Genomic DNA, 23,506 nt, shown 5'->3' with positions numbered 1-23,506 from the left:
CCAGCCCGGTCCCCGAAGGGCTCTTCCTAGCAGAGACAGTGTTTGCCTCTGGTTTCCTTTCTCCCCTCCCATACCACCCCGAGAACACTTTCTGTGCAGAGCGGGAATTTCCTCTGCAAGCGGCTTCTCTGGGGAAGAGCCGTGTACATGACTGGTTCCTGTGTTCTTAACACAGGAAGCCTTGGTCAGGTGGCAGCTCCAGGGCCGTGGCCTGCCCCCTGGTCAGCTGGCCTGGCAGGCAGGCCAGCCCTTGCTGCTGGCCATGATCTCTAGCGGGTGGGGAAGGGGGCTTGGCCGCACCTGACGGAAGCGCTCTGTGCTGGGAGAGGCAGCCCCCCCGCCAGGTCCTCCATCGCTTGCTGTGGGAGGTGCTGCTTTGTGCTGACCCAGGGGCACACGTGTGTTAGTTTAATCTTTTTTGGTGAAGCAGGGCAAGTGGGGTGAGAGCACGCTCCACTCACCACCCTTGGCTAATTGCACCCATTAAATGAGTTCTGTATCACAGGGACGATGGACACTACACATTGCATTTTCCTCACCACTCAGGCGAGGAGAGACCTGGAAATCAAATAGTATGTGAGAAAGCAAATGCAATACCAATTATTGCAAAAGGGCCACTAGGAAAAGTCGTGTAAATACAAGTCAATGAACAGAGAACAAAACAATTCATATGCTAAAAAAAATTGCATGGAAACCCATAATTACTTTAGGAGTTATGGTAATAAATTATTTATTAATGTAAATTATTTCGCAGGCAGAGAACATAGAGAAACTTGAGCAGAAGGATCATGCATTATGTATAAAAGGGAATTGTAAAAATATTATAGCAGCCTTACTTGTGCCACTCTGGTTTAGGGTCGTCTGCATTTTAATTATACGCCCTTATTTTCTGTGTTTAATTACTTGGCTGTTAAAGTCTACTCTGTACATGAAAGGGTTGTTCCCAGGGGCACTCTCTGTATTAATTTCTACAGGGTAAACCAGTTGGCTGTGTTGGGCCGTGCGGGACTGGAAGATTTCACTTTGAGATTTCATAGCTTTTCGTCTTTTAACTCCGCCACTCGTTGTTGAAAGTGGAATGTGATTGCACCTTGTATGAGAAAGCTGGCATTTGGAGGTGGGACATTTTCGATTTCTTAGAACGAGCACGTGACCAAGACTGAAGGGACAACCGTAGCAGCCCCTGAGCTGCTCAGGCCAGTTTCTGGTCTCTGCTGCTGCTTCTGTCTCTCTGGGCTAGCCATTTGGAATATGATCATTGGACCAGAGCCTCCTATAAGAAACAGATTATTAACTGAAATTGGCTAAAGAGAGCCTTGTTTTCATTTTTTAAAAGTACATCCCCCCAGGGCCCCTGGGTGGTTCAGTCGTTGGGCGTCTGCCTTCGGCTTGGGTCATGGTCCCGGGGTCCTGGGATCGAGCCCCGCATCGGGCTCCCTGCTCCGCGGGAAGCCTGCTTCTCCCTCTCCCACTCCCCCTGCTTGTGTTCCCTCTCTCGCTGTGTCTCTCTTTGTCAAATAAATAGAATCTTAAAAAAATAGAATAAAATAAAAATAAAAGCACATCCCCATACAGGCATGCAGATGTATGATTTTTTAATTTTATTTATTTATTTTTATTTATCGTGATTTTTCAGTCCCTAAAATGGTTTAAGGTTTGTCCATAGAGAGTGCTTTAAATGTTTCCTCGCACCATGTATTGGTTTCCGACAGTGTTTCTGGAATAAAGTACAGACTGGAAGTAGGTGCGAAGTGTAGTTGGCACAAGATGGCTGTTTATGGTGACAAGTGAAAAGGGAGCCTCCCGGGTTGCCTTCTCGCCCAGGCTGGCCTGCCTTGGGGTGGGGAGGGGGCCACAGTGGTGCCAGAGGATGGGGAATGACAACTGTGAGACTGACTTTGGGCACCACCTGCCATGGTGCATTGCTAGGTAGAAAGGTGGTCTGGTTTGGGGCAGCCAGGCCCCACTGCAGGAGCATGGCCTTGGGACTGCAGTCTGTGCTGTTTGCTGGCCATGTGTCCCTCGGTGAGGTGTGACGCTCTTCTGAAGCTCAGGTTCCCCACCCATACGACGGGGAGCACCGTGATGCCCCACAGTTGAGTAGCGTGCATGGGATGTATGCATGTGCTCTCTCCCCGCCCCAGCAAGGAGCCCAGTGGGGTATTAGTTAATTAACAGTTAATACACATTTATCGGGTGTTTTCTGAATAGTTCTCCCAGCTGCCACGTCTCTCCTCTCCGTAACGGCGCTCAGCTTTGCTGTGCGCATCAGTTCGGAGATGAATCGCAAGCAGGTGCCCATTTCCTCTGCTCCGTATGTACCCACAGCCAGGATGGAAATGCCAAAGGGGATGGGCAAAAGTGACCTTTCTGTCCCGTCACAGTTCTTGTTGCCATTGAGAATACTGGTGCCCTCCACATTTCTGGATGCCCCTGGAGGTCAGGGTGGGCACCCTGCCCCATACAGATGGGAGACTGAGGCCCATGTTCCTCATGCTCAGTCCGGTGTGTTTTTTACCCCTCCATACTGTCTGTTGGGGGATCCCACCAAGCCTCTTTTTGTAAGACCAGAGGCTTCCCAGAAGCTGTGGCAGCTGCCATGGGCCACCCCTACCCGGCTGGTGAGGGCAGGGCCCTGGTTACCACTCTGAAGCTTAGTAGCTGCTCAGGCTTCTCCTGGAGCCCCTCAAGCCAGGCTCCTTGCTTCCCTTGATGGGGCTGGTGGAGTGTTCTCTCCAGCCATCCTAGTTCCCTGTCCTCGTGCCTTGGCCGAGGAGCTTGGTGTCCTGTGTCACTGTCCCTGAACCCAAGATGCAGCTGATGTTTTATGATTCATTGCTATCGAGAGGGCACCACCAGAGGCTGGGGCCTGGTCAGGCAAAGCCCGAGAACCTTTTCTTCCCGACACAGCTTTGAATTGAATCTCCATTCTGATGACACAGAGAAAGAGGCACTCCAGTGGGCCAAGGGCTCTAGAAGTTCATTTAAAAATCAGTGACCCCATGGGGCACGTGGGTGGCTCAGTCGTTAAACGTCTGCCTTCGGCTCAGCATGATCCCAGGGTCCTGGGATCGAGCCCCACACTGGGCTCCCTGCTTGCCGGGGAGCCTGCTTCTCCCTCTCCCGCTCCCCCTGCTTGTGTTCCTGCTCTCGCTATCTCTCTCTGTCAAATAAATAAATAAAATCTTAAAAAAAAAAATTCAGTGACCCCCTGTGGGATGGCTCAGGGCATTGTCCTGCATATTTTTCCCCTGTGTTCTTTTTGTAAGATTGGCTTAGTAATGCTGCCTTCAGAAAGATACTTTCCAGTTTCCTCTTGAAAGGGTTAGAGCTTCTACCCAAAATCAAGCAGAGTCTTTGCAGTCCCGAGGCCAAGTTAGCAGCAGCCAACCCACAGGGCAGGAGAGAGAGAGTCATCGTCAGCGCAAGTAGATAGGTGTGAAGTCCAAGAATGAGTCAGCCGGTCTCGATCTGGCTGGAGGCTTGCGACCCAGGCCGGGAGGCTCTAAGAGTCTGACATCCTGGGTCTGTGCTTCAGGTGCTTAACCTTTTCTAGAAACCACATTCTTCTGTGGTTCTGTCGCCATGAGGCAGCCCGTGACACACGGCACACAGATGCCCAGGGCTGTAAGTCTCCTCCAGCTTTTGAACCGAAAAAGGCTGTAGTCCCCTAAGAATCTGGGCCCCTGGGAATTTCCCTTCAAGTTTAAGGGTAGAAATGGAAACAAGAACATTTGAAGTCAGATGCTATTTGTGCTCCTCCTAGTTTTTTTTTTTTCTTTGAGTTCTAGATCTGTGTGCCCAGCAGCCTTCTGAACCTCCCTCATCAGGGCGTGGCAGGACCGTGATGCCTCGTGAGCGAGGTTGGGGGATCTGGGGTTGTGTTCCCGTGCGTGTGAGTGTCGGCTTCTCCTGGGCCTCCCAGGCTGGTGGTAGCCTTTCCAGAGATTTCAAGCTCAGACTGCAAGTCTCAGCCTTGTGGCACCTGGGAGGTCACCTAGTCGGGCCATCTGTGAGAGACCTGGATGGTTTGTATGCTTTCGTATGAGTCTTTGTGGTGTGTCCTTCCATCTCGAGGTAGAGCCTTGTGTATGTTTACCTCACACACATACACACACCCCTGTGAATAATCCCAAATTTGTGAAGATAGGCTCAATGGGGGATGAAGCAACTTGAGAGGACTGGGGAGTGCACAAAGGGTGTGTGGCTGGTGCTGGCTCTCCCGAGCTGTGCGCTGTCGTGCTGGGCCCTCGTCCACCCCAGGCCTGGTGTTGGTGTGTCCCGGGAGGAAGGTGGGAGGCCTCAGACTTCCCTTGGCTTCCCAGGCCTCTTCCTGTGGCTCTCCATCCAGAACATGCTATGCAGCTTGGGCCCCCCACCCCCTCCCGTGAAAAAGGACCCTCTGAGGACTTGAAGGGCAAAAGGGTTCCTTCTCTATAGTTCTGCTCCTTGTTACCAGCTGGAAACAAAACAAACACCAAAGCACCAACTTTTAATGGTGTTCTGAATCCAAATTTGTAGAAACTGGAATGGTCAAGCCTCCGGGAGCGTCCTGCGTGTGGCAGGATGGGCCGAGTGAGCGGCCACCCTGACAGAGGTGTGAGATCCCGGGCCCCTGTGTAGCCTGTAGGAGTGGTTCTCAACACCTTTGCTGTTCACGTAACCTGCGGAGCTTATTTAAATGCAGACCCTTCCCCCTAGACATTCTGTTTACTGAGTCAGGGCCTGGGCCTGGGAATTGCATTTTAACACCCCAAGGGACGCTCCTGCCAACCCAAGGGTCCCAAAACCACGGTGGGGAAAGCTGATGTAGAGCATACAGGTGCCCACTCCAGCCAGACCTGCAGAGCTTGGTACCCAGGGACAGAAGAGCTGAGCCTCAGCTGTAGGCGCGTTGTCCAGCACTGTCGTCCCAATCATGGTGCTGCCACTGGCAGAGCCCGCTCTGCCCTCACAGGCCCTGTCCCGGGCAACTGTTTGATTCCTAGAATAGCTCTGCGAGGTCGTTACTGTCTCCCTCATTTTATAGACGGGGGAGCTGAAGCTCTGAGAGATTAAGTGACTTGCAGAGCTGAGGTTCAAACCCATGTCCACACCCTTCCCAACGTCCAGGTGACCCCTGCTCAGTGGACTCCCCAGGTCTGTGGCCATTGTCACTTTTGAAAGAGTCATCGCTGTCTGTGCAGAGTGGTATTGAATGGAGGGGCGGGGGTGTCCAGTATCCTCTCCTCGGAGCCCTGCCGAGGCCCTTTGTCCAGAGTGACGTCAGGGCCAGAAGTTCGGGGCTGTTTGCCATTAAAAAGTAGCTTCTATTCCTGTTTCTTTTGTCTGGTGACCTGACCTAGCAAATTGCTTTCTGTTTTCTGAGCGAAGGGGGAAAACACAAGGGCTAAACATAGCCCCGATTGTTTTTACTTTTCTTATGTTGTACTTCTTCAAGAGATAAAGATAGTAACAATTAAAATATTATCTGCCCCTCAGACAGACCAAGTGGCCACCTGGCTGGTGTTGACACACAGTAGCAGCACTCAATGTGAGACATTGCTTTGTGTTTCCAGAGTATCTTAGAGCTCATGCCGCTAGCCAGACTCCCGGCTCTTCACACGCAACCATCCAAGGCCTCGGGAAAGCAGGAAGTTGAAGGCAGAGCCCCCAGGTCGGACCTAGCTGGCCGAGGAGGGGTTACCAGTGCCAAGGATAAGGGACAAGTGGGACCAAATGATAACCCACGGCCTGCTCTGCAGCTTTTATCTGCACATTATCTGTTCCTTCCTCTACCTACCACCAGCTAAAGTCTGCTGTGTGCCAGGCTCCATGCTGGGCACCGGGGGGCCATGCTGGGTCTGTGCTCGAGGGCTCGTGGCTCAGTGGAAGCAGACTTGTAAATAGATAATTAAGGTTCAGTTAACATCTGAGCCATAAGATTGAAAGTCAGGCAAAGAACTGTGGGCGCCCAGTGGCTAATGTGGAGAAGGCACATCTACAGAGAAGGAGATGTTTGCGTTGGCTCTTAAATGATAAGGAAGAGATTCTTGCTGGAAGGATAAAGGCAGGAGAAGAACAGTCCAGGCCTTCACAAAGGTGTAAGGGCATGAAAGAGCTGGTGTTTGGGGGGGAAGCTGCAGATTCACTGCAGACACATTGCTCTCGCATTTAACCCCAGTGGACCCAGTTGAGAACTGACTCTTCATCATCCCCGAGGCAAAGGAATCTTACCGTTAAGGTCGTAGAGGCTTACCCTTAAAACAGAGTGGAGTGGGGGCGCCTGGGTGGCTCAGTTGGTTGGGCGACTGCCTTCGGCTCAGGTCATGATCCTGGAGTCCCGGGATCGAGTCCCGCATCGGGCTCCCTGTTCAGCAGGGGGTCTGCTTCTCCCTCTGACCCTCCCCCCTCTCATGTGCTCCCTCATTCTCTCTCTCTCAAATAAATAAATAAAATCTTAAAAAAAAAAAAAACCAGAGTGGAGTGGTTCCTGCAGGCAAGCAGGAACACGTTAGAGTTAGCCATCCAACCCCAGTCCCCACTGGGGATTTGATAGTGAACCTAAATACAGACGGAACACCCACCTCCCACACAGGGAATGCCTGTGCCCATTCCCACAGTTGTTTCATGAATCTTCCGTTTTATAAGGAGTCCTCTTCAGGGCTGTGTACACAAACCAGGAGGAGTGTGCTTTCTGGGCTGTTCCAGGGACCGTCCAGGATGGTTTTGATTCTGCCTGCTTCTTGTCTGACTTCCGACGTCAGGAAGTTCGGTGTGCCTGGAGTAGGGTGAACTGGGGAGGCGATGAGTGGATGGGGTCTGGATGGCAGGCTAAAACGTTCTTTCTTTGAGGCCACAGGCAGCTGCATGGGGACAGACATGAAAGATGTGGGCCTCAGGAAGTTCTCTGGAAGCAGTGAGTCGGTGAGCCTGGATTAGGGAGGCCTGAGGGGTCCCGTCAAGAAGCCTCAGGATCACGAGATGGCCATGGGGGAGGAATGGCGCTGCCAGATGAGAGGGACTGAACCTTCATGCTTAACTGGCTCCCAGGTCCCCTTTCTTCTCATGACTTCCCTGGAGATGGGGACAATTCCAGGGCAGTGAAATTAAAATAGAATGGGAAGTGGTATCCTCTGAGGGTGGGATCAATTCTTTTTAATTTCACGGGTTTCCCAGGGCCTGGGATGGAGACCGTCTGTAGTGAGCCTCGGGTTCCTTAAGCAGGGCCACCATGCTGGGGCCCTCCCTGCTCTGTGGCTGGGCCCACTGGGTCCTTCTTCAGTCACCACATTCCCAGCCCATCTGGCGCCTCAGCGCCTTGTCCCAAAAGAGAAGTTGGTGGCCAGTGTTATTCTAAGGGAACTCCCTGAAAGACCAAAGGAGCAGACCTAGCGGAGGCTGGGGTCATAGGTCCTGACCCTGGCACAGCACCAGTGGGTTTGGTGGCCACGTCCCCCACACATTTGGAAATACATTTGTCCTTACAGAGAGTGTAGAAACTCTAGCAAAACAAATGGGAAAAAATAAATCAGCCAGCTCTCCCCCATTCGAGTATGAACGTTTTGGTTTATTTTCTTTTAATCATCACATATAACATGCATGTTTTACAGAATAGGAATCATGCTATCTATATAGTTTTTCTATCTTGTTTCTTTAGGCTTCGAATTACATATTAACATTTCTCCACATCATTAATATTCTTTGGAACTCTGCTGTTTTCATACTCCATATTATTCCCTGATCATTTATATCACCAGCCCGACTGCAGGGTGTTTTAGTTGTATTTACCATTTTACTGCCACTCGTATCACTTCTTTTTAAGATTTAATTTATGTATTTGAGAGAGAGAGAGCACACGTGTGCATGTGAGCATGAGTAGGGGACGGGGCCGAGGGAGAGGGAGAAGAGGCTCCCCGCTGAGCAGGGAGCCCGATGTGATGTGGGGCTCCATCCCAGGACCCTGAGATCACGACCTGAGCCGAAGGCAGACACTTAATCAACTGAGCCACCCAGGCTCCCCCTTGTATCACTTTGAAGAACATCATTACATACAAATCTACACTTTTTTCTGAGGATAACTTTTCTTCTTGTAAATCAGCTAACAAGAGTGACTCAGTTGATGTTTGTATTTCTTTTAATTTTACTTTATTATAAGTTTACTGATCTTACAACTACTAACAAATGTCAAATTGAAACTGTTTTAAAAGAATCATGGCTGCTCTAGGGGCAGTGAGTAGTGAAGACGTACCTTGAACAACATAAACGCTACCTGCAAAAACGCAGTTTATGGTAATACTTTATCAGATTTAGTTAAAGGGACACGTATGGAGACTTGCCGTGCACCAGGGCCCAAGAAGATTCCTGGAGGAGGGGAATTGGACATTTGGTGACTGTCCTGTTTTGTTCCCAAGTGGCCTAACTGGGTTTAAGGAAGAGCCCTCTCCTGCATCTCCAGCTTCTGAGGCCGTCTCATGGGAGCAGCCTCTGGGCGGTTCTTCCCGTGTCCCCTGTCCAGGCTCCCAACACCTTAAGCATGTTTCACGACTGTGTCAGTGTGCCCTCAGTGAAGGAGCGGCACCTTTAGACCTGATTTGGCTGATCTTGGGCTTGTGAGGCTCCTTTTGAGCCTTACTGGTCCTTCCCTTTGAACCTGTCCAGTGGCTGCAGACACTCAGCACGGGGTCAGTCCCTTGCTGTGTCTCTCAGTGTCCTTTGAGAAGTGACCCCTGATCGAGGAGATGGACGTGTGGTCCTTGCTGACTGGCGCATTCATGTGGGTTTCACCGTGGTTTTCTGAGTGGATGGCCCATCCTGCGTGGCTCAGAAACTCGCTGAGGGCAGGTCCAATGTTGGGCTCCCCGTGGTCCCCCTCGACACTGTGGCATGGTGAAAAGAGCAGGGCGCTGGGGTGGGCCAGCCTGAGTTAGCCTCCAGTCATTTTTCAACTGTGTGGCCCCGGGCCACTTACTCACCCTCCACACGGGGCGCCTGGTGGGTTCCAGCCGCCATGGGGGTTATCTGCTCGGTAAACAGTGGCAGTACCATGAGAGTTGGTTGCATCAAACATCTGCCTGAATGTCATTTCAGGTTTTGCTTCTGTCCTTCTGACAACTGACGGACTCAAGCCATAGTTTTCCGTATGTTCCCCTGTGTACCGTTCATAAATGTGTGTAGATTTAAAAAAATAGAAACATGCCAATATGTGGATCCCTGGCAGCACAGGATATGGGTCTCAACTTTGCTTTTGTATTATGAACTTGAATACAAGAACTGCGTCAGGTTTATCTGTGTCCTCCTAAGATCCTCAGCACAGTGCCTGATTCTTCAGTAGAAAAACACCACATAGTTCCTGAATATTTCACTAAAATAAAGGCTCAGGTGCAAAGTCAGCGTTTCCTAGTGGGGTTAGCTTATTTATTCATATCTTCAAGTAGAGACCTGACGATGTAAGTTTAAAGCATCCCTGTATGTCTGTGAGGCCCAAGACATGCTCCTACAGATTTTACCCATTTTAAACATCATCGATCTCAGTGAGAAATCAAGTGAACACGAGGAACGTGCTCCATGACTGGCTGTCATTGGTGATGATGTTGATGTTGCAGAGCATTTTGATGGAGGAGGCATAAATCAGTACAGGTTCCAGTTTCTATTGTCAACAAGTATTCTAGAGATGGAATTTGGATGAGCTAACCTGCAGCACTGCCCGCCCCGTTCGACCTTGACCCTCCTAAGTACCAAAAGACTCCTCTTGGGTCGTGGTCTTCTGCCAGGGCGTTGAGCCCCAGCTCGAGAGGGGATGGAACAGACATCCTGTCCCAACTGCTGCAGGCCAGGGGAGGGCTGGGGCAGGCCGGCTTCCCACCTATAAGATGGGAAAGCATTTGGGTGAAAACTGTTGTTTTGCACTTTCCCGGGAGGCAGTGTGGAATGTTGGAAAGGAAGCCGCGCCAGGAGGCCTGGGGTGGTACGTGCATCCTGGGCCTCGCTCTGCGCCTCACTCAACACCATGGGATTCACATCCCCACTACGAGCCTCTGTTTCTCATCCATAAAGTGAGGTTGGACCGGATGGTTTTGAAGGGCCTTCCTGCCTCTAAAATCCTGTCTAAAGTGGGCTCTTGGTTGTGGAGATCGAGGGCTGGCATGGAGGCCTTCTCAAATCCTGTTTTCTCTTTGTCATTTCTGAACCAGAAAATGACAGATGGAGAGACCTGGACAGGAAATGCCCTCTTCAGATTGAGCAGCCGAACGCCGGCATCTGGGAGTGCCTGCCCGAGAAGTGTCAGGACGGCGCCCTGTGGCACCGGGAGGCCGCGACCGCCTGCGCCGTGACCAACCTGATCAAAGACCTCAGCCTCAGCGACCACAACGGGAACCCCTCAGCGCCCCCCAGCAAGCGCCAGTGCCGGTCACTGTCCTTCTCCGATGAAATGTCCAGCTGCCGGACATCGTGGAGGCCCTTGGGCTCCAAAGTCTGGACTCCCGTAGAAAAGCGACGCTGTTACAGCGGAGGCAGCGTCCAGCGCTATTCCAACGGCTTCAGCACCATGCAGAGGAGCTCCAGTTTCAGCCTCCCTTCCCGGGCCAACGCGCTCTCCTCGCCCTATGACCAGGCGGGATTCCACCACCGACTCGGAGGTCAGCCCTGCCAGGGGGCGCCAGGCTCGGCCACCTGTGGACAGGCGGGTGACATCTGGAGCCCCGACCCGAACCCTGTGGGCGGGGGCCGGCTCGACATGCAGCGGTCCCTGTCCTGCTCCCACGAGCAGTTTTCCTTCGCGGAGTACTGTCCACCCTCAGCCAACAGCACACCTGCCTCGACGCCAGAGCTGGCCAGACGCTCCAGCGGGCTGTCCCGAAGCCGCTCCCAGCCGTGTGTCCTTAACGACAAGAAGGTCGGCGTTAAGCGGCGGCGCCCAGAAGAGGTGCAGGAGCAGAGACCTTCCCTAGACCTTGCTAAGATGGCACAGGTAAGAGCCCCAGCCCCGCGGGAGGCGTCGCAGGAGCATCTCGGTGCTCATGGGAGCCGCTCCTGGCCCTGGCCCATCCCCATCCCAGGCAGAGGCGGGGCGCCGGTTTCAGAAACGCCCGGAAGCGGGTTATGAGTCCTTGTTTTTTAAGTGCTCTTCAAAGAAAGGTGAAATCAAGGTTCCTTTTTTTTTTTTTTTTTAAAACCAGAGATGCCTTTTCCCTGTGAATGCAATGCTAGTGGTATTGGAGCAGACAGATGGTGAGAGGTGGGGTGTTGGTGGGGGGAGACCATTGTCATCAAGCACTGGTGACCCCCTTCCAGCATTTCACTGGAGCCTCTGTCCCAGGAGCCCAGCCCTGCAGTGCAGGCCAGGATTCATTGTCACTCGGATGATGCCGATCCTGAGATCAGGACCGTGGGTCATGGTCTCAGAGGGTGAGAGATGGGTGGAAGCACTTACTCATTTGATGAAACTGTTGACAGCACGAGACCATCCAGAAATTGTGATTGCCATCCTCTGTGCCACCTTTGTAATCATCCTCGCTGTTCACTGTAGGCGAGGCCTCCGGCCACGTGCCCCGTCCCTTGCACTTTATCCTCTGTGTCTCGGAGCCCTGCCTTGTGCTAACACTGAGCTCGGGGACTGATTTGAATGAGATGAACGTGGAGTGAGTACACCGTCTACGGGACAGTCTCCGAGCCTGGGTGCCCCCTGTGTTTGGTTCTTACCGAGGAGGCCTGAGCATGACAGTGAGGCTTGGGGACTAGGGTTGGCCCTTGTGACCCATCCAGTGAAGGACGGGTAGGTGTGGGTCTCTCTGTTCTGTGTCTAGAGGCCTTCAGGTGCTTCATGCTGCGGTTTAACTGTTGTCTTTGCTGGTCTTGTTATGGAAGCCTCGGTCACCGGTGGGTGTTAAGGGACGGAACCTGGCTGGCCTTGCTCATGCAGCGTGTGGCCGCCTCTGGGCAGGCGGGCTCCCATGTCCACTCCTCTTTGTGGGCAGAATGGCCTTCCTTCAGTGCCCAGAGCTGCTTTTTCAGCTGGACCTCCTTTTGCTTTAGAATAAAAATGCAGCTTCTGTTGATGGCATTTCCTTCCTTTCTCTAGCCCCGCCTCCCAGCCTAGGGGTCCCCCCCCCAACAAAAGAAGAGGGTCAGGTGTCTCGAGTCTTGAGCATGCACCTGGTCCCAGAGTCCAGACTGTCTGGCCCTTTGCTCCAGAGCCTGGCCTGGCCTGGGGCAGCCGGAGGACAACCTGGTGACATGCTGTGCCTTCCCCGTGCCACTGGGGTTCCACCTTCTGCCCCGCACTGGCCAGGTTCCGTCACTCCTCCAGGTGTGTCCCTTTCTTTTTCCTGAGTGGCGGACATTCTTTGCTTTACTAGCTAGACAACGATCAAACCCACGTTCATTTACGTTGGACACGCGACTGGAATTTTCCTTCCCTGCAGGAATTTAAAGAGGTAAAAAGGCTGGAAAGGTGACAGATTTAGGTGACTTTCTGAGGGAAACCCAGAGCCCTGAGTCCTGGCTGCGAGAAATGGCTTCAGTTAAATTTTTAATGTTGAACTTATTTTATGAGCTAATAAGCTAGATAGGTAATAAAAACAACTTACACATGTTATTCTGTTTTACTGCCCACAAGCTGGAGGAACAGCACTGGCATCACTAAAGACATTCCCCGTCCTCACTTGGGTAGAAACTGCTTGAAAATATATTGCTCCGTGGGGCTGTGCCCAGATGTGTAGATTGCTTCACTGGCTCCAGGCAGGCCTCCAAGATCCTGGGGAGGCCGCCCTGATTCCGCCTGCTTTTCTCTAGCCAAGGCCTGAGTAGGGCAGAGTCCGGGGAAAGTGAAGACGGGGCCCCTGGGAAGGGTGTATGCCAGGAGGGGGAGGCCAGAGCCCTGGGGATGGGCCCTGAACCACCCCGACCATGCCTCTAGAGCCCCAGCCAGCCCTCTCTCCACGGGGCCCGGCCAGCTTTGGCTCCCCAGCTGGGTAATTTGTGGCCTCATGGACCTTACTTTTGCAAGAGCTCTGAAAGCCGGGCCTGAGGCCACCCCAGTGCCTTTGCAGAGAGCCCTAGATCCAGCCTGGAACATGTAGGACCCTGTGCCTGGGAACCCCACGAGCCGAGCCTGTCACCGGCGTACAGACACCTGCTCACTGCCAGGTGACAGCCCATGTGGGACTGCTGCCCCCAGATACCAGTCTCTGTGGGCTGTGGCTTTCTCAGCATTTGTCACTGCCAGGGAGGGAGCAGGGTCTGCGCATCTCTGGAAAGATAGGCTTGCACCAGGGTCAGCATGGCTCTGTTTCTCCAAGCTGGATCTTGGACTCTTTTTCATAGGTCTTGTGATCTTGGTTTATAAATAATCACTTATTTGGGGGGGGCGAGGGGTGCTCATTGAACATTTCTGTGAAGGAGCCCCTTTGTGCGTGTACATCTGCGACCAGGTGTATGAGATTGGTGCAGAGTGTCTTTTCGGTTGGAGCGCCTGGGAGTTCTGACAAACCCCAGCTTCCTGCAGGCGCTCTCTGGGGCTGCACACACGTGCCCGCACATGGGTGAACACGCAGGCGCTTTCCTCCGGCCGTGAGGCAGGGTGCCCAGAGCCCCTCCGGCCTTGCCCATTACAGCCCCTCCCGAGATCCTTCTGGAACATGGTGTTCACTTTTGGGTCTGCATTTGGGGGCTGGGGGGACATCAGCACATCGGAAGGCCTCCAGATGAGCGGCAGGAGGCTGGCGGCCCCGGGCAAACTGCCTCACGTCTCTGTGCAGCACATCATTCCACCACCGCAGCTGCTGTTGTTGCTACTGCCCTAGGACTGTCGGGGGGAATAAGGGAGATAGCACACACGCGTGCGTGTGCGTGCACGCCCTTGTGTGTGCATGCCCGTGTGTGCGCGTGCGTGCATGTGTGCACACGCCCATGTGTGCGCCCGCCCATGTGTGTGTGCCCGCCCGTGCGTGTGCGCACGCGTGTGCACGCCTGTGTGTGTGCCCGCCTGTGCGTGTGCGTGCGTGCGTGCGCATGCGCGCACGCCTGCGTGTGTGTGTGCGCGCCTGTGTGTGCGTGCGTGTGATGTGTCAGCGTGTACACGTGCATCTCCGGCTGGACGTGCAGATGTGTGTACGTATGAACGTGCGTGTGTATCCGTAGCTCTGAAGATGTCTGTGCGTGTCTCGTTGCTGGCCTGCATGCGCGCGCACGCGCGCACACACACACACACACTCACATGACCTGGTGCCCTGGCTGGTGTGCAGCGAGTGCTGACCGTTACCGTTGGCGTTGCTGCTGCACGTCTTGGGGGGAGGGCATGGGCTCGTTGCGGGCGACTCCAGAGGCGGAACTGGGAGAGAGCCTGAAGGTCCCAGGAGGCACACTCCGTGCATTAGAAGGGCTCCCTTTTTTCTGTATCGCCTGTCTCTTTCCTTCTGTTTTTCCCCTCCCTTTTCTGTCCTTGCCATTTACTTCTTCTTTGTTCCTCTTCTTGCCTCATCCTTTCCTTTTGAAAATGGGAAGGAGGCCTGCCCTGCAGCTCAGCCCAGCCCATGGTGAGCTTCGTGCTCAGAGCCAAGGGGTGTGAAGTGGTGACAGAGTCGGAATCACTACTGCGAGTGGAGACATGATCCTGGGAGCCCACGAGAGGCCCTGCCCCTTCCCGACTGCATCTCGGGACGCAGCTGTCCAGCCGGCGGGCAGTGAAGCCAGGGTGCAGGGGGTCCGGGGGTAGCAATTGCTTTCAGACTGTCTTTACTCACGTCTTCTTTTTTTAAAAGATTTTATTTGTTTATTTGACAGAGAGAGAGAAAGTGAGAGAGGGAACACAAGCAGGGGGAGTGGGAGAGGGAGAAGCAGACTCCCCGCGGAGCAGGGAGCCCGAAGCGGGGCTCCATCCCAGGGCCCTGGGATCATGACCTGAGCCAAAGGCAGACACTTAACGACTCAGCCACCCAGGCGCCCTGCTCACGTCTTCTTAAAACCTCAGTACCCGGATCATGGGCAGGGATGCCGAACGAGCCTGCAGGTGCCCCAGCCATCTGGCTCCAGGGTGAGAGCGGGTGGTTGCAGAGAGGAGGGCACCCCAGTGGGAGAAATGCCGCCAGGACCCAGGCCAGGAAGGCCCGCCCCGTCCTGTTGATTGTCATCGCAACCACTCAGCTCTGGGAGCAGCTGCTTGAAGGCAGCCCAGAGGGGCAGTCGTGCCTGTCCCTGCCCAGGTCACATTTTGCTGGCCTCCCTCTCAGCTTTCCCCACGTGACCCCTTCTGCCTGGTGTTTTTTGTGAAGCCGAAGCCTCCTTTGCAGAATGACAATGTGTGTCATTGAGAGCAGGGCCCAGCCTGAGCATAGGAGCTGTTTACTAGCGGGACTTTTGCTGACATGATTTGTTACTGCTTCTCTGAGACCTGGCTTGACTACCAAGCACTGGTTGACTCCCAGCGAGACCTGAGCTATGCGTGGCCATTTAGACACAGATCACATGTGTGTGAGCAAAGATCTCAGAAGAAAGCAGCAGTTAAAAAGATTACCCACGGAATGCCGTGCCCCTGGGCGTCCCAATCTTGCTGTATTTTTAATTCCAAGCTGGGCAGCTTGCAAGAGCAACAGATTGTATTTCTCAACAGTGCTTCAGACAGAAGCGAGGCATTTGTGAGGAGGGGTCGGGATGCTGAAACAGAGGTTTGATTGATCACAGCTGCCCACACACTGAGTCCTCAAACCTCCTGGAGCAAGCCCCAGAACAGGCAGCAACTGTTGCGGTAGCAGATGTGTGAGGGGCCCAAGCAAGCTGGTGGGGGGCGGCGCGGGGTAGGGGAGCAGCACGAGGTTAGGTGCTCTGCCGAGAGCTGGTCCAGGGTGAGGCTGGGAGACGAGTCTGGGACAGCCGGGTTGGCTGGGGCTGTGGGGGCTCTGAGGGGTGAGGAGTTGCTGCCGGAAGCCGTCAGGGGTATCGCAGATGCTCATCGGCAACCCGTGGCTCTTTGTTGGCAGGCCGTCCCTGGGTCAGCCTTCTACTCTCCGCCCTACTTGCCAGTTGGGGTTGCCTTTCACCATGTGGGGTGGCCCTTCACACCCCTGGCTGCGCGACCGCCCTGCTCAGGCAGCCCCAGCAGCCTCAGCCAGCTGTGCTTTCCCTTGGCAAAGTCCCTGGGCTTGGGCCTGGTGTGCCCGAGCCTTCAAGGCCTCCTCCTGTCTGCACTGCCCCCGGCCAGCTGTGCTGCTGGTTTTCGTTTTCTGCTGCCTTGTACCCGTAGGCCCTTCCTGTTGGCCTGGGGAACCACACTGACGGCAGACAGAGGCACTCAGCGAAGGACCGCCCCTTATGGCACAGAGTACAGGTGGTCATAGAAAGCCCGGGATTGCTAATTGGAATGAAATAAATGCTAAATAAAAGGAAACAATCAGAATGGGCTTGAACAAAGAAAGAGAGTCTTTAAGACTTGGATTGTCAGAGTGGCGCCTGGGTGGCTCAGTCGGTTAGGTGTGTGACCCTAGATTTTGGTTCAGGTCATGATCTCAGGGTCGTGGGATCAGGCCTCCGTGTTGGGCTCCACGCTCAGCTCAGAGTCTGCTTGTCCTTCTCCCTCTGCTCCTCCCCCTGCTCACCTTCTCTCTCTCTCTCTCTCTTTCTCAAATAAATAAATAAATAAAATCTTAAGAAAAAACCAAAAAACAAAAAACTTGGACCGTCAAGGGGTGGTTGGCCAAGGGTGGCAGCTCTCGGTGCTGATCAAGCACATCTGTTCCGTGCTCCTGACAGACATTGCTAATCGATTGCAGCAGTCTTTCTGGTTGAACTGGGAGGCCTTAGACTCCATCCGTCTGTGATCTTGGCAGCCACTGCTGATCGATCTGCCCTCTGTCAGTCTCCTCACTTGAGGGTGAGGCCTCTGGAGTCCCGGGGGAGTCGGTGACTTGCCCAAAGCCACGTGGTTCTTTAGGACTCCTAAAGGCTGGAACCTGGGCCTCCTGACTCTGGGTTCAGTGCTCCCCCTGCTGCTGTGATTTGTCCTCCACGAAGATGGCCCGCTTGGCCTTTCCAGGTAGGCGACCCTTACAGGACCTAGAGGGTGGGGAGGTGAAAGCATGAGTTCTGGAATCAGAAAGGGGCTCAGTTTCCCTTTCTGCCACTTTTGAGCTGTGTGCCTTAGTCACCTCTGTAGGCCTCCATTTCCTTGTCTGTAAAATGGGAATGGCAGTTCCTGTTTCTCATGGGTGAGGGGAGGAGTCAGGTGGTGTGGATCCGGCCAGTGGCTGGCGCTCCAATGAACATCAGAGCCACACCCTGCAGCTGGTCTCCTGTTCCTCTGGTTCTGGGCGTCAGCGGGCTCCTGGGAGAGGTGGTGTCAGCGTGAGGCCGGGGTCCTGCCAGCCGTGGTGAGGGGGGAGGGCCGAGCCAGAGATTAGTTTCAGTTCTGTCCGGGGTTTCTTTTTCTGGCAGAGATAGGCCTGTCAGTAACAGTGTAGCACCCCTGACGGGGGTTCTCACAATTGAGGGAAACCCCTGTGCAGATGCTTGGATCACTCCTTGCTGTCCCTAGTTGCAGCCCCCAGGTTGCATAAGCAATCCGCTTCAGGTCACTCGGATTGGGGCCGAGTGTTGACACAATAGCTTTGATCTCCCCGGGAAAAAGAAAAGTAGAAGGAGTTCAGCTGGGGACATGCCAGCGAGGCAGCTTTTAGTGCCACTCGGTGATTTTCCACACTTTAATTGTGGGCCTTTCTGAGCCAAAAGGTGTCTTAGAAGATGTGAGGCAACAAAGCTCTGGGGTGCCCAGGGCTTTCTGGAGGGCCTCTGCTTTGGAAGCCAGTCGTCCAGGTGGGAGCCCCTCTGGCTCCCCAGATGTGCTTGGAGCGTCCTCCGCTGCCAGGTCCTGCTCTGGTCCTGGGCGCAGAGGCCTGCGAGCTAGGGGCCCTGTCCTTTGGAGGCCAGCACACCTGAGGACCTCTCTAGTCCCACTCCACGGAAGCCAGCGTGGGAAGGGCTATGGGCCAGGTGGTCCTTGCCTCTTTGGTTCAACTCCAGGGGCCTACAGGGGAGGGTTTCGAGAAACCCTGTGTTGCCCCCCAGCCCGCTGGAGAAGAAGCAGACTGTGGGCTGAGACGTGGGGAAACAGAGGGCTGGTGGAGAACAGGGCCTTGGCCTTGCCCATGCGGTGGGCTTGAGCCTCATCCTGGGCAACTTACTTGACCTCTTGGCACCGTTTCCCCATCGCCGAGGTGGGGTAGCAACACCTTCACTTGTTGTGTTGCTGGCAACCCTGAATGAGTTCATCAGCGTGACACACTCATGTATGCCCAGGGTAAGCCCTCGGTAAGAGCCAGCTGTCATCATTGCTACTGGCAGCCACATTTTAGGAGTAGGGAGAGAATTTGTCAAAAAGGAGGAGCTGCTATTCATCGAATGTGAGCTGTTCTCACTGTGGGGATTCTTTGTCTGCCGCTCAGGTCCTCAGCCGTATTTCTGCTCCCCAGAAGAGGGCCTGGCGCCCAGAGGCTTCTGTGGCTGGTCCGAGGGCCTGGCTTGAGTTGTTGAGTTGCCCTGTTGGGGTTTGGACCTAGGGCTCTGGGTCTCCAGTGTTGGGGTTTTGCCCAGCTGCCGCATGGTAGATGCTTCCTGTAGCATGGGGGAGACGAAGCGTGGCCTGTCGTTGGGAGCGTAGCTGTGTCTGGAGTTAGAAGACCCGGGCTGAAACCCAGTTCTGCACCTCTCTGTGCTGTGACTGTGAGCCTGTTGTCTTGCTTCTTTGAGCCCTGGGTTTATGACCGTGTGTACTTGTGCGCAGGCGTGGTCGAGACAGGCTGCAGCTTCCTGGGCCCCTCTCCAGGGTCTGAGTCCCTGGTGCCACAGTATTTCGGGAGCTCCCCAACGGAACGGTGTTTGGGAGCAGCAGAGCTGGGCACAGGCCTGGTCTGGTGACTCTGCAGAGGCCAGGGTGGGCATATCTCGTGTGGAGACAGCACCAGGAGTCAAGGCCCCTCAGTCAGATGGCCTTGGGTCAGCCTGGGTTTGGAAAGGCGTGACCTGGAGAAGGGCTTCCAGAGCCCAGTTTTCCTACTTCCAAGTCCTTGGATGGGCCCCTGCTGAGTCATTGTGCCATCAGAGCAGTGGCATCCCTACCCGGCAGTGAACCTTCCCGAGCACCAGAGAGGACTTGGGGTTGACCTGTGCTGAGCTGGGGACGTAGCTACCTTAGAACTGTCCGGAAAAACAGCTAACATGCAGCGTTGGGCATTTGTGAGTCAAGTCCCTGTGCGTGGGTTCTTAAAGGCAGCTTCTGAGTCCCTGCTCATCATCCCGAGTCTGGGGTTGGGGGCAGAGTGAAGGAGCAGGAACCCAGTGCGACTGCTTATGCCCTGTCCAGGTGCTGTGTGTGCTAGGTGTCTCAGCCTTTGAAAGAGGCCAGGCTTCCAGAACGTTCTCACAGCACATTACACTCAGCCTCACGAGGGAAATAAGCCACGAGGCAGCCCTGGCAGAGCTCGGGGGTGAGATGGGGGGGCCGCAGGAGAAGCACAGGTGTAAAGGTCGGAGTCAGGAGGGGCTGGGAGGAGCCCCGGTGTGGCTGGAATAGAGTGGAGGAGGGGGCAAGGGGCCCAGCATAGGGGCTTCCTCAGTAGGCACTCTCAAGTCCTCTGGCTTTTATTTTAAGTGCAAGGAGGGGGGCATCAGAGAGTTGTTTTTTTTGTTTTTTTTTTTTAAAGATTTTATTTCTTTATTTGACAGAGAGAGACACAGCGAGAGAGGGAACACAAGCAGGGGGAGTGGGAGAGGGAGAAGCAGGCTTCCCGCGGAGCAGGGAGCCCGACACGGGGCTCGATCCCAGGACTCTGGGACCATGACCTGAGCCGAAGGCAGACGCTGAACGACTGAGCCCCCCCAGGGGCCCAGGGCATCAGAGAGTTTTAAGCAGGGCAGTGACAGCACCCTGAAGAAAGCTCCTTCTGGCAGGGGGAGCCACACAGACTGAGGGCTGTGGGGAGACAAGAGGCCATGGGCAGATGACAGTGGGCGAGCCCACGGTGGGGGCAGTACACATGTTGATCTGCGTTTGAGGCTCACACATTCTGGAGGTGTACAGCAGGACTGGCCAATGGCTTCATCTTGTCATTAGCTTCCAAGTCACTGGAGTCATGGACCTCACTGGGCAGAGAATCCATCGCCTTAATCCCCAAAGACTGCTTCCTTTATTTTTTATTTATTTATTTTTTTTAAAGATTTTATTTATTTATTTGAGACAGAGAGAATGAGAGACAAAGAGCATGAGAGGGAGGAGGGTCAGAGGGAGAAGCAGACTCCCTGCCGAGCAGGGAGCCCGACGCGGGACTCGATCCCGGGACTCCAGGATCATGACCTGAGCCGAAGGCAGTCGCTTAACCGACTGAGCCACCCAGGCGCCCAAGACTGCTTCCTTTAAACTACTCAGTTTAGTGTATGCTGGATGTCAGTCTGTCTTGGTTTCTGGCCCGCAGCCCTCGCTTTGCCAGTATCTCTTCTCCATCTTTTCTCGGTGAAAGTGAAGTCTAGTCGGCCACTGCGATTCCTTTGGTTTCCGCAAGCATTCCTGAAGCCATCCCACCCCCAAATCCTTGCGTCTCGGTGCTTTGCCAACCCAGGCTGTCTTTCCCTGCTTGGAAACTCGATTCCTACCCTGTCCCTGGACCTCTGACTCCTGTGCCGAAGCTTCTCAGTCCTTGCCCGCTCGAACGTGGGTGCCGCTCTGGCCTTGGGCTGGGGAAGGCTGGGGGCAGCTTAGGGCCACAGGGGGATTCTCTTACAGGTTTGAGTGCTTGTCACGCTGGATCCCGCTTCAGCTGTGCCACATCTGGTCTGTTCACAGTAGCTGGGGCAGCAGCTCTGGAAAATGTGGCATCTGTGGTGCCCTCTACGAATCTACTAACAGAGCCTGTAATCCCAGCCCAGCCCGGAAGGATGCAGGGGACGGGGATGCTTGACGGACCTGGAGGGATTTTGGCATTCCCCACCCTCTTCCTGCTTCCTTATTGGGGATGTTGGGGTAACACCTCCTGGGAAGGAGCCTTTGGCAAGGCTGTGGGGCTGAGAGAGCCCCCGGGAGGGTGGGAGATGGGGAAGCAGAGAAAGATATTACTGAGATGGACATGTGCTTAATTATGAGCCAGGCCCAGAGCCCACACATCTGACATGAGCCTGTGCCTCTGCCCGGTGCAGCCACTGGTTTTCATGAGGCCAGCACAGGGTGGAAGGTTACTTTTGACTCTTTGGCAGCACAGCCCTCCACTGTCCTAAGCATGGCAGTGACATAGAATCTCCCCTGTGGACGTGGGCCATTTATTTACAACATTTTCGCAGTATCAGCCGTCCTGAATTACTGCTGCTTCTCCCAGCATCGGGCCACAGTTGAGAACTAAAGAGAGCAAATGCCACACAGCAGGGCAGGCCCTCTGCTGCAGTCCCCAGGCCGGCGGGAACTTGGTTCGACTGGACTTGGAGTGGGTGGTAATTGCCTATTTAGGGCCAAATGATTAACAATGCCTCCTTTGAAAGTTGGGCGTAGTAGGGCTCTTGGATAACTCTTTTTTGGGGGGGGGGGGGGAGAGGGGTGGCTTTCTTTTCTGTCTTGGAAAACAAAGGAGATGGTTGCTTCCCAAATACAGCGCAATGACCAGAAGCTCCATTCGCGAGCAGTAGCAGTGAGCTCACATCAGTAATATGTCACCGAAGGCCACCAGGCGCCAACCCTTTCCTGAGATAGTGCAGGGCCTTCTAATGCATTTAATCTGTGTGGAGCGGGTGGAAGCGGTGGTGGGGGCCGCAGCTGCTTCCTCGCCAGAGCTCTGTGCACAGAGAGCATGCGGAAGACTGCCTGCAGCAGCCAGGGCCCCGGCAAGGGACAGAAACCACCCGTATGTCCACAGAGGGGTCACCGTGAGCAGTTGTTAATTGGGTTTCTGGAGAACCAAGAAGCCAAGACGTGAACACCAGATATCATGGAGGAAGCAACTGCAGGAAGCTGCTCCCGCCCCGGCGAGGGTGACAAAGGGAAGAGGCCGCGGTTCTGCAAGCTGCAGAGCTTGGAGGCCCCAGGGCCCAGGGCCCGCCGGGTCTGGGGACAGGAAGCATGGTGTGGCTGCTTCTGCACATGTCGGGAAGGCTGCAGGCTGCAGCCTCAGCTCTCATGCATGGGACAGAGGGCCTTCCCGGGTCAGGAACCGGGCCGGTGACGGTGACAGCCATGGGAGACAGGCAGGAAGATGCAGCCCCCCTCCCAGTGCTCCTGTTGGCAGAGCCTTGAGGGGAGCAGATGGAAGAGCCGCTCTGCCCCCCCCTGCCGCCGCCAGGCTCAGAGGCCAGTGGGCCTGGAACTGAGCCCCGGGCTCTGGGGTCCGCCAGAGCTGCTGTGGGAACGCCTGCCCTCTTCCTGCTGCGGGAACGCCTGCCCTCTTCCTGCTGCGCAGTTCTGGGCCAAGCGTGGTCTCTCCGTACCACCTAGCATCCCAGAACTAGGGGTGTGTTCTCACTCTTCTGCTCTTTCCCTCCTTGTCTCACGTGGTGTCTGATGAGTGCCTGGCACTCAACGAGTCCCCGAGGATATCTCTGGAAGCCACACACGATTATCATTTTCATATAAGCTATTTTCTAGAAAGGGAGTAGATAATAAGCAAGCAACAGGCAAGAAAATTTCAGGTGGCAGTAGGTGCTATAAAATACAACAGGCTGGATGTGGATGCCAGGTGGGAGGAGAGGCGGTGGATGTGGCCAGCTTTAGGTCGGAGTGATGGGGCGGCCACTCGGAGGTGACCTAATGACGAGATGCCTTCAGCCATGCACAGGTGGTGAGGGAGAGCATGCTAAGTAGAGGGAAGAGCAAGCACAAAGGTGGGGAGTTGGGATGGGCTTGGCAACTTCAGGGCAAAGCAAGCTGGTGTGAGGGGCGTCCTGGGCGAGGGGGGGTGCCCAGGAGGGGCTGCGAGGGGTGGGCAGGGCCAACTCAGGTGGGCCTCGCAGGCTGGGGAAAGGAGTGGGTCTTTGTGCTTAGCCCGGGGGAAAGCTATCAGGTTCCCAAGAAAGGATCAGATGTCATTTCCTAAGTGTGGGACCCTCTGAATCCGCTGCCTTGGGGATCTGGTCTCAGAGTGCACCCGGGAGACTAACAGGTCGGGGCAAGAAGGCATGTAAACGTTCATCAGGGGAAAGAGGAGGATGACCAACTTTGTCCTTGGGGAGGCAAACCAAGTCAGATATGGCTTCCTTTTCCTCTCAGGAACCAAGAAAGCCAGAGCAGTGAGACACTGGGGCTTCCTGCATTGGTTTGGGTCACTTGCCTGGTCAGCCTGCTGCCAACACTGTCCCTTCTCCCTGGGAATTCGGACAGCATGGTTCATGCCGGGAACCTTTAGCCGGAGACCTGCACCTCCTGTGGCCTGGGCCCCACCCCCTGAAAGTCTGGTGAATGTACAGATGCAGCACTGATGACTCTCACCATGGGTGACTGTGTGCTTGCAATGCCTACGTGTCCCCATCCCCACCTCCCTTGTGGGCCAGAGACAGGATTTATGTT

General features: G+C 54.6%; 2 protein-coding genes across 2 annotated transcripts in view; both read left to right on the top strand.

Annotated features, from left to right (window-relative positions):
* Positions 1–10,310, top strand: part of EEF1AKMT2 (EEF1A lysine methyltransferase 2) — a 90,598-nt gene extending 80,288 nt beyond the window's left edge. The window contains exon 8 of the transcript XR_010412611.1: positions 10,173–10,310. The gene's annotated coding sequence lies outside the window, so the exon portion shown is untranslated. The remainder of the gene's footprint in view (positions 1–10,172) is intronic.
* Positions 1–23,506, top strand: part of FAM53B (family with sequence similarity 53 member B) — a 71,777-nt gene that overhangs the window by 11,351 nt on the left and 36,920 nt on the right. Inside the window, exon 3 of the mRNA XM_045870241.3 lies at positions 10,173–10,951. Within this exon, the coding sequence (XP_045726197.1) occupies positions 10,173–10,951 (779 nt within the window). The remainder of the gene's footprint in view (positions 1–10,172; positions 10,952–23,506) is intronic.

Source organism: Mirounga angustirostris, unplaced genomic scaffold (genome assembly GCF_029215605.1).
Source record: "Mirounga angustirostris isolate CCGP_5_RB_7025 unplaced genomic scaffold, mMirAng1.0.hap1 SCAF_6, whole genome shotgun sequence".
In the NCBI taxonomy this organism is placed as follows: domain Eukaryota; kingdom Metazoa; phylum Chordata; class Mammalia; order Carnivora; family Phocidae; genus Mirounga; species Mirounga angustirostris.
The sequence above is the reverse complement of the archived record's forward strand: the minus strand, read 5'-3'. Positions and strand labels throughout refer to the sequence as shown.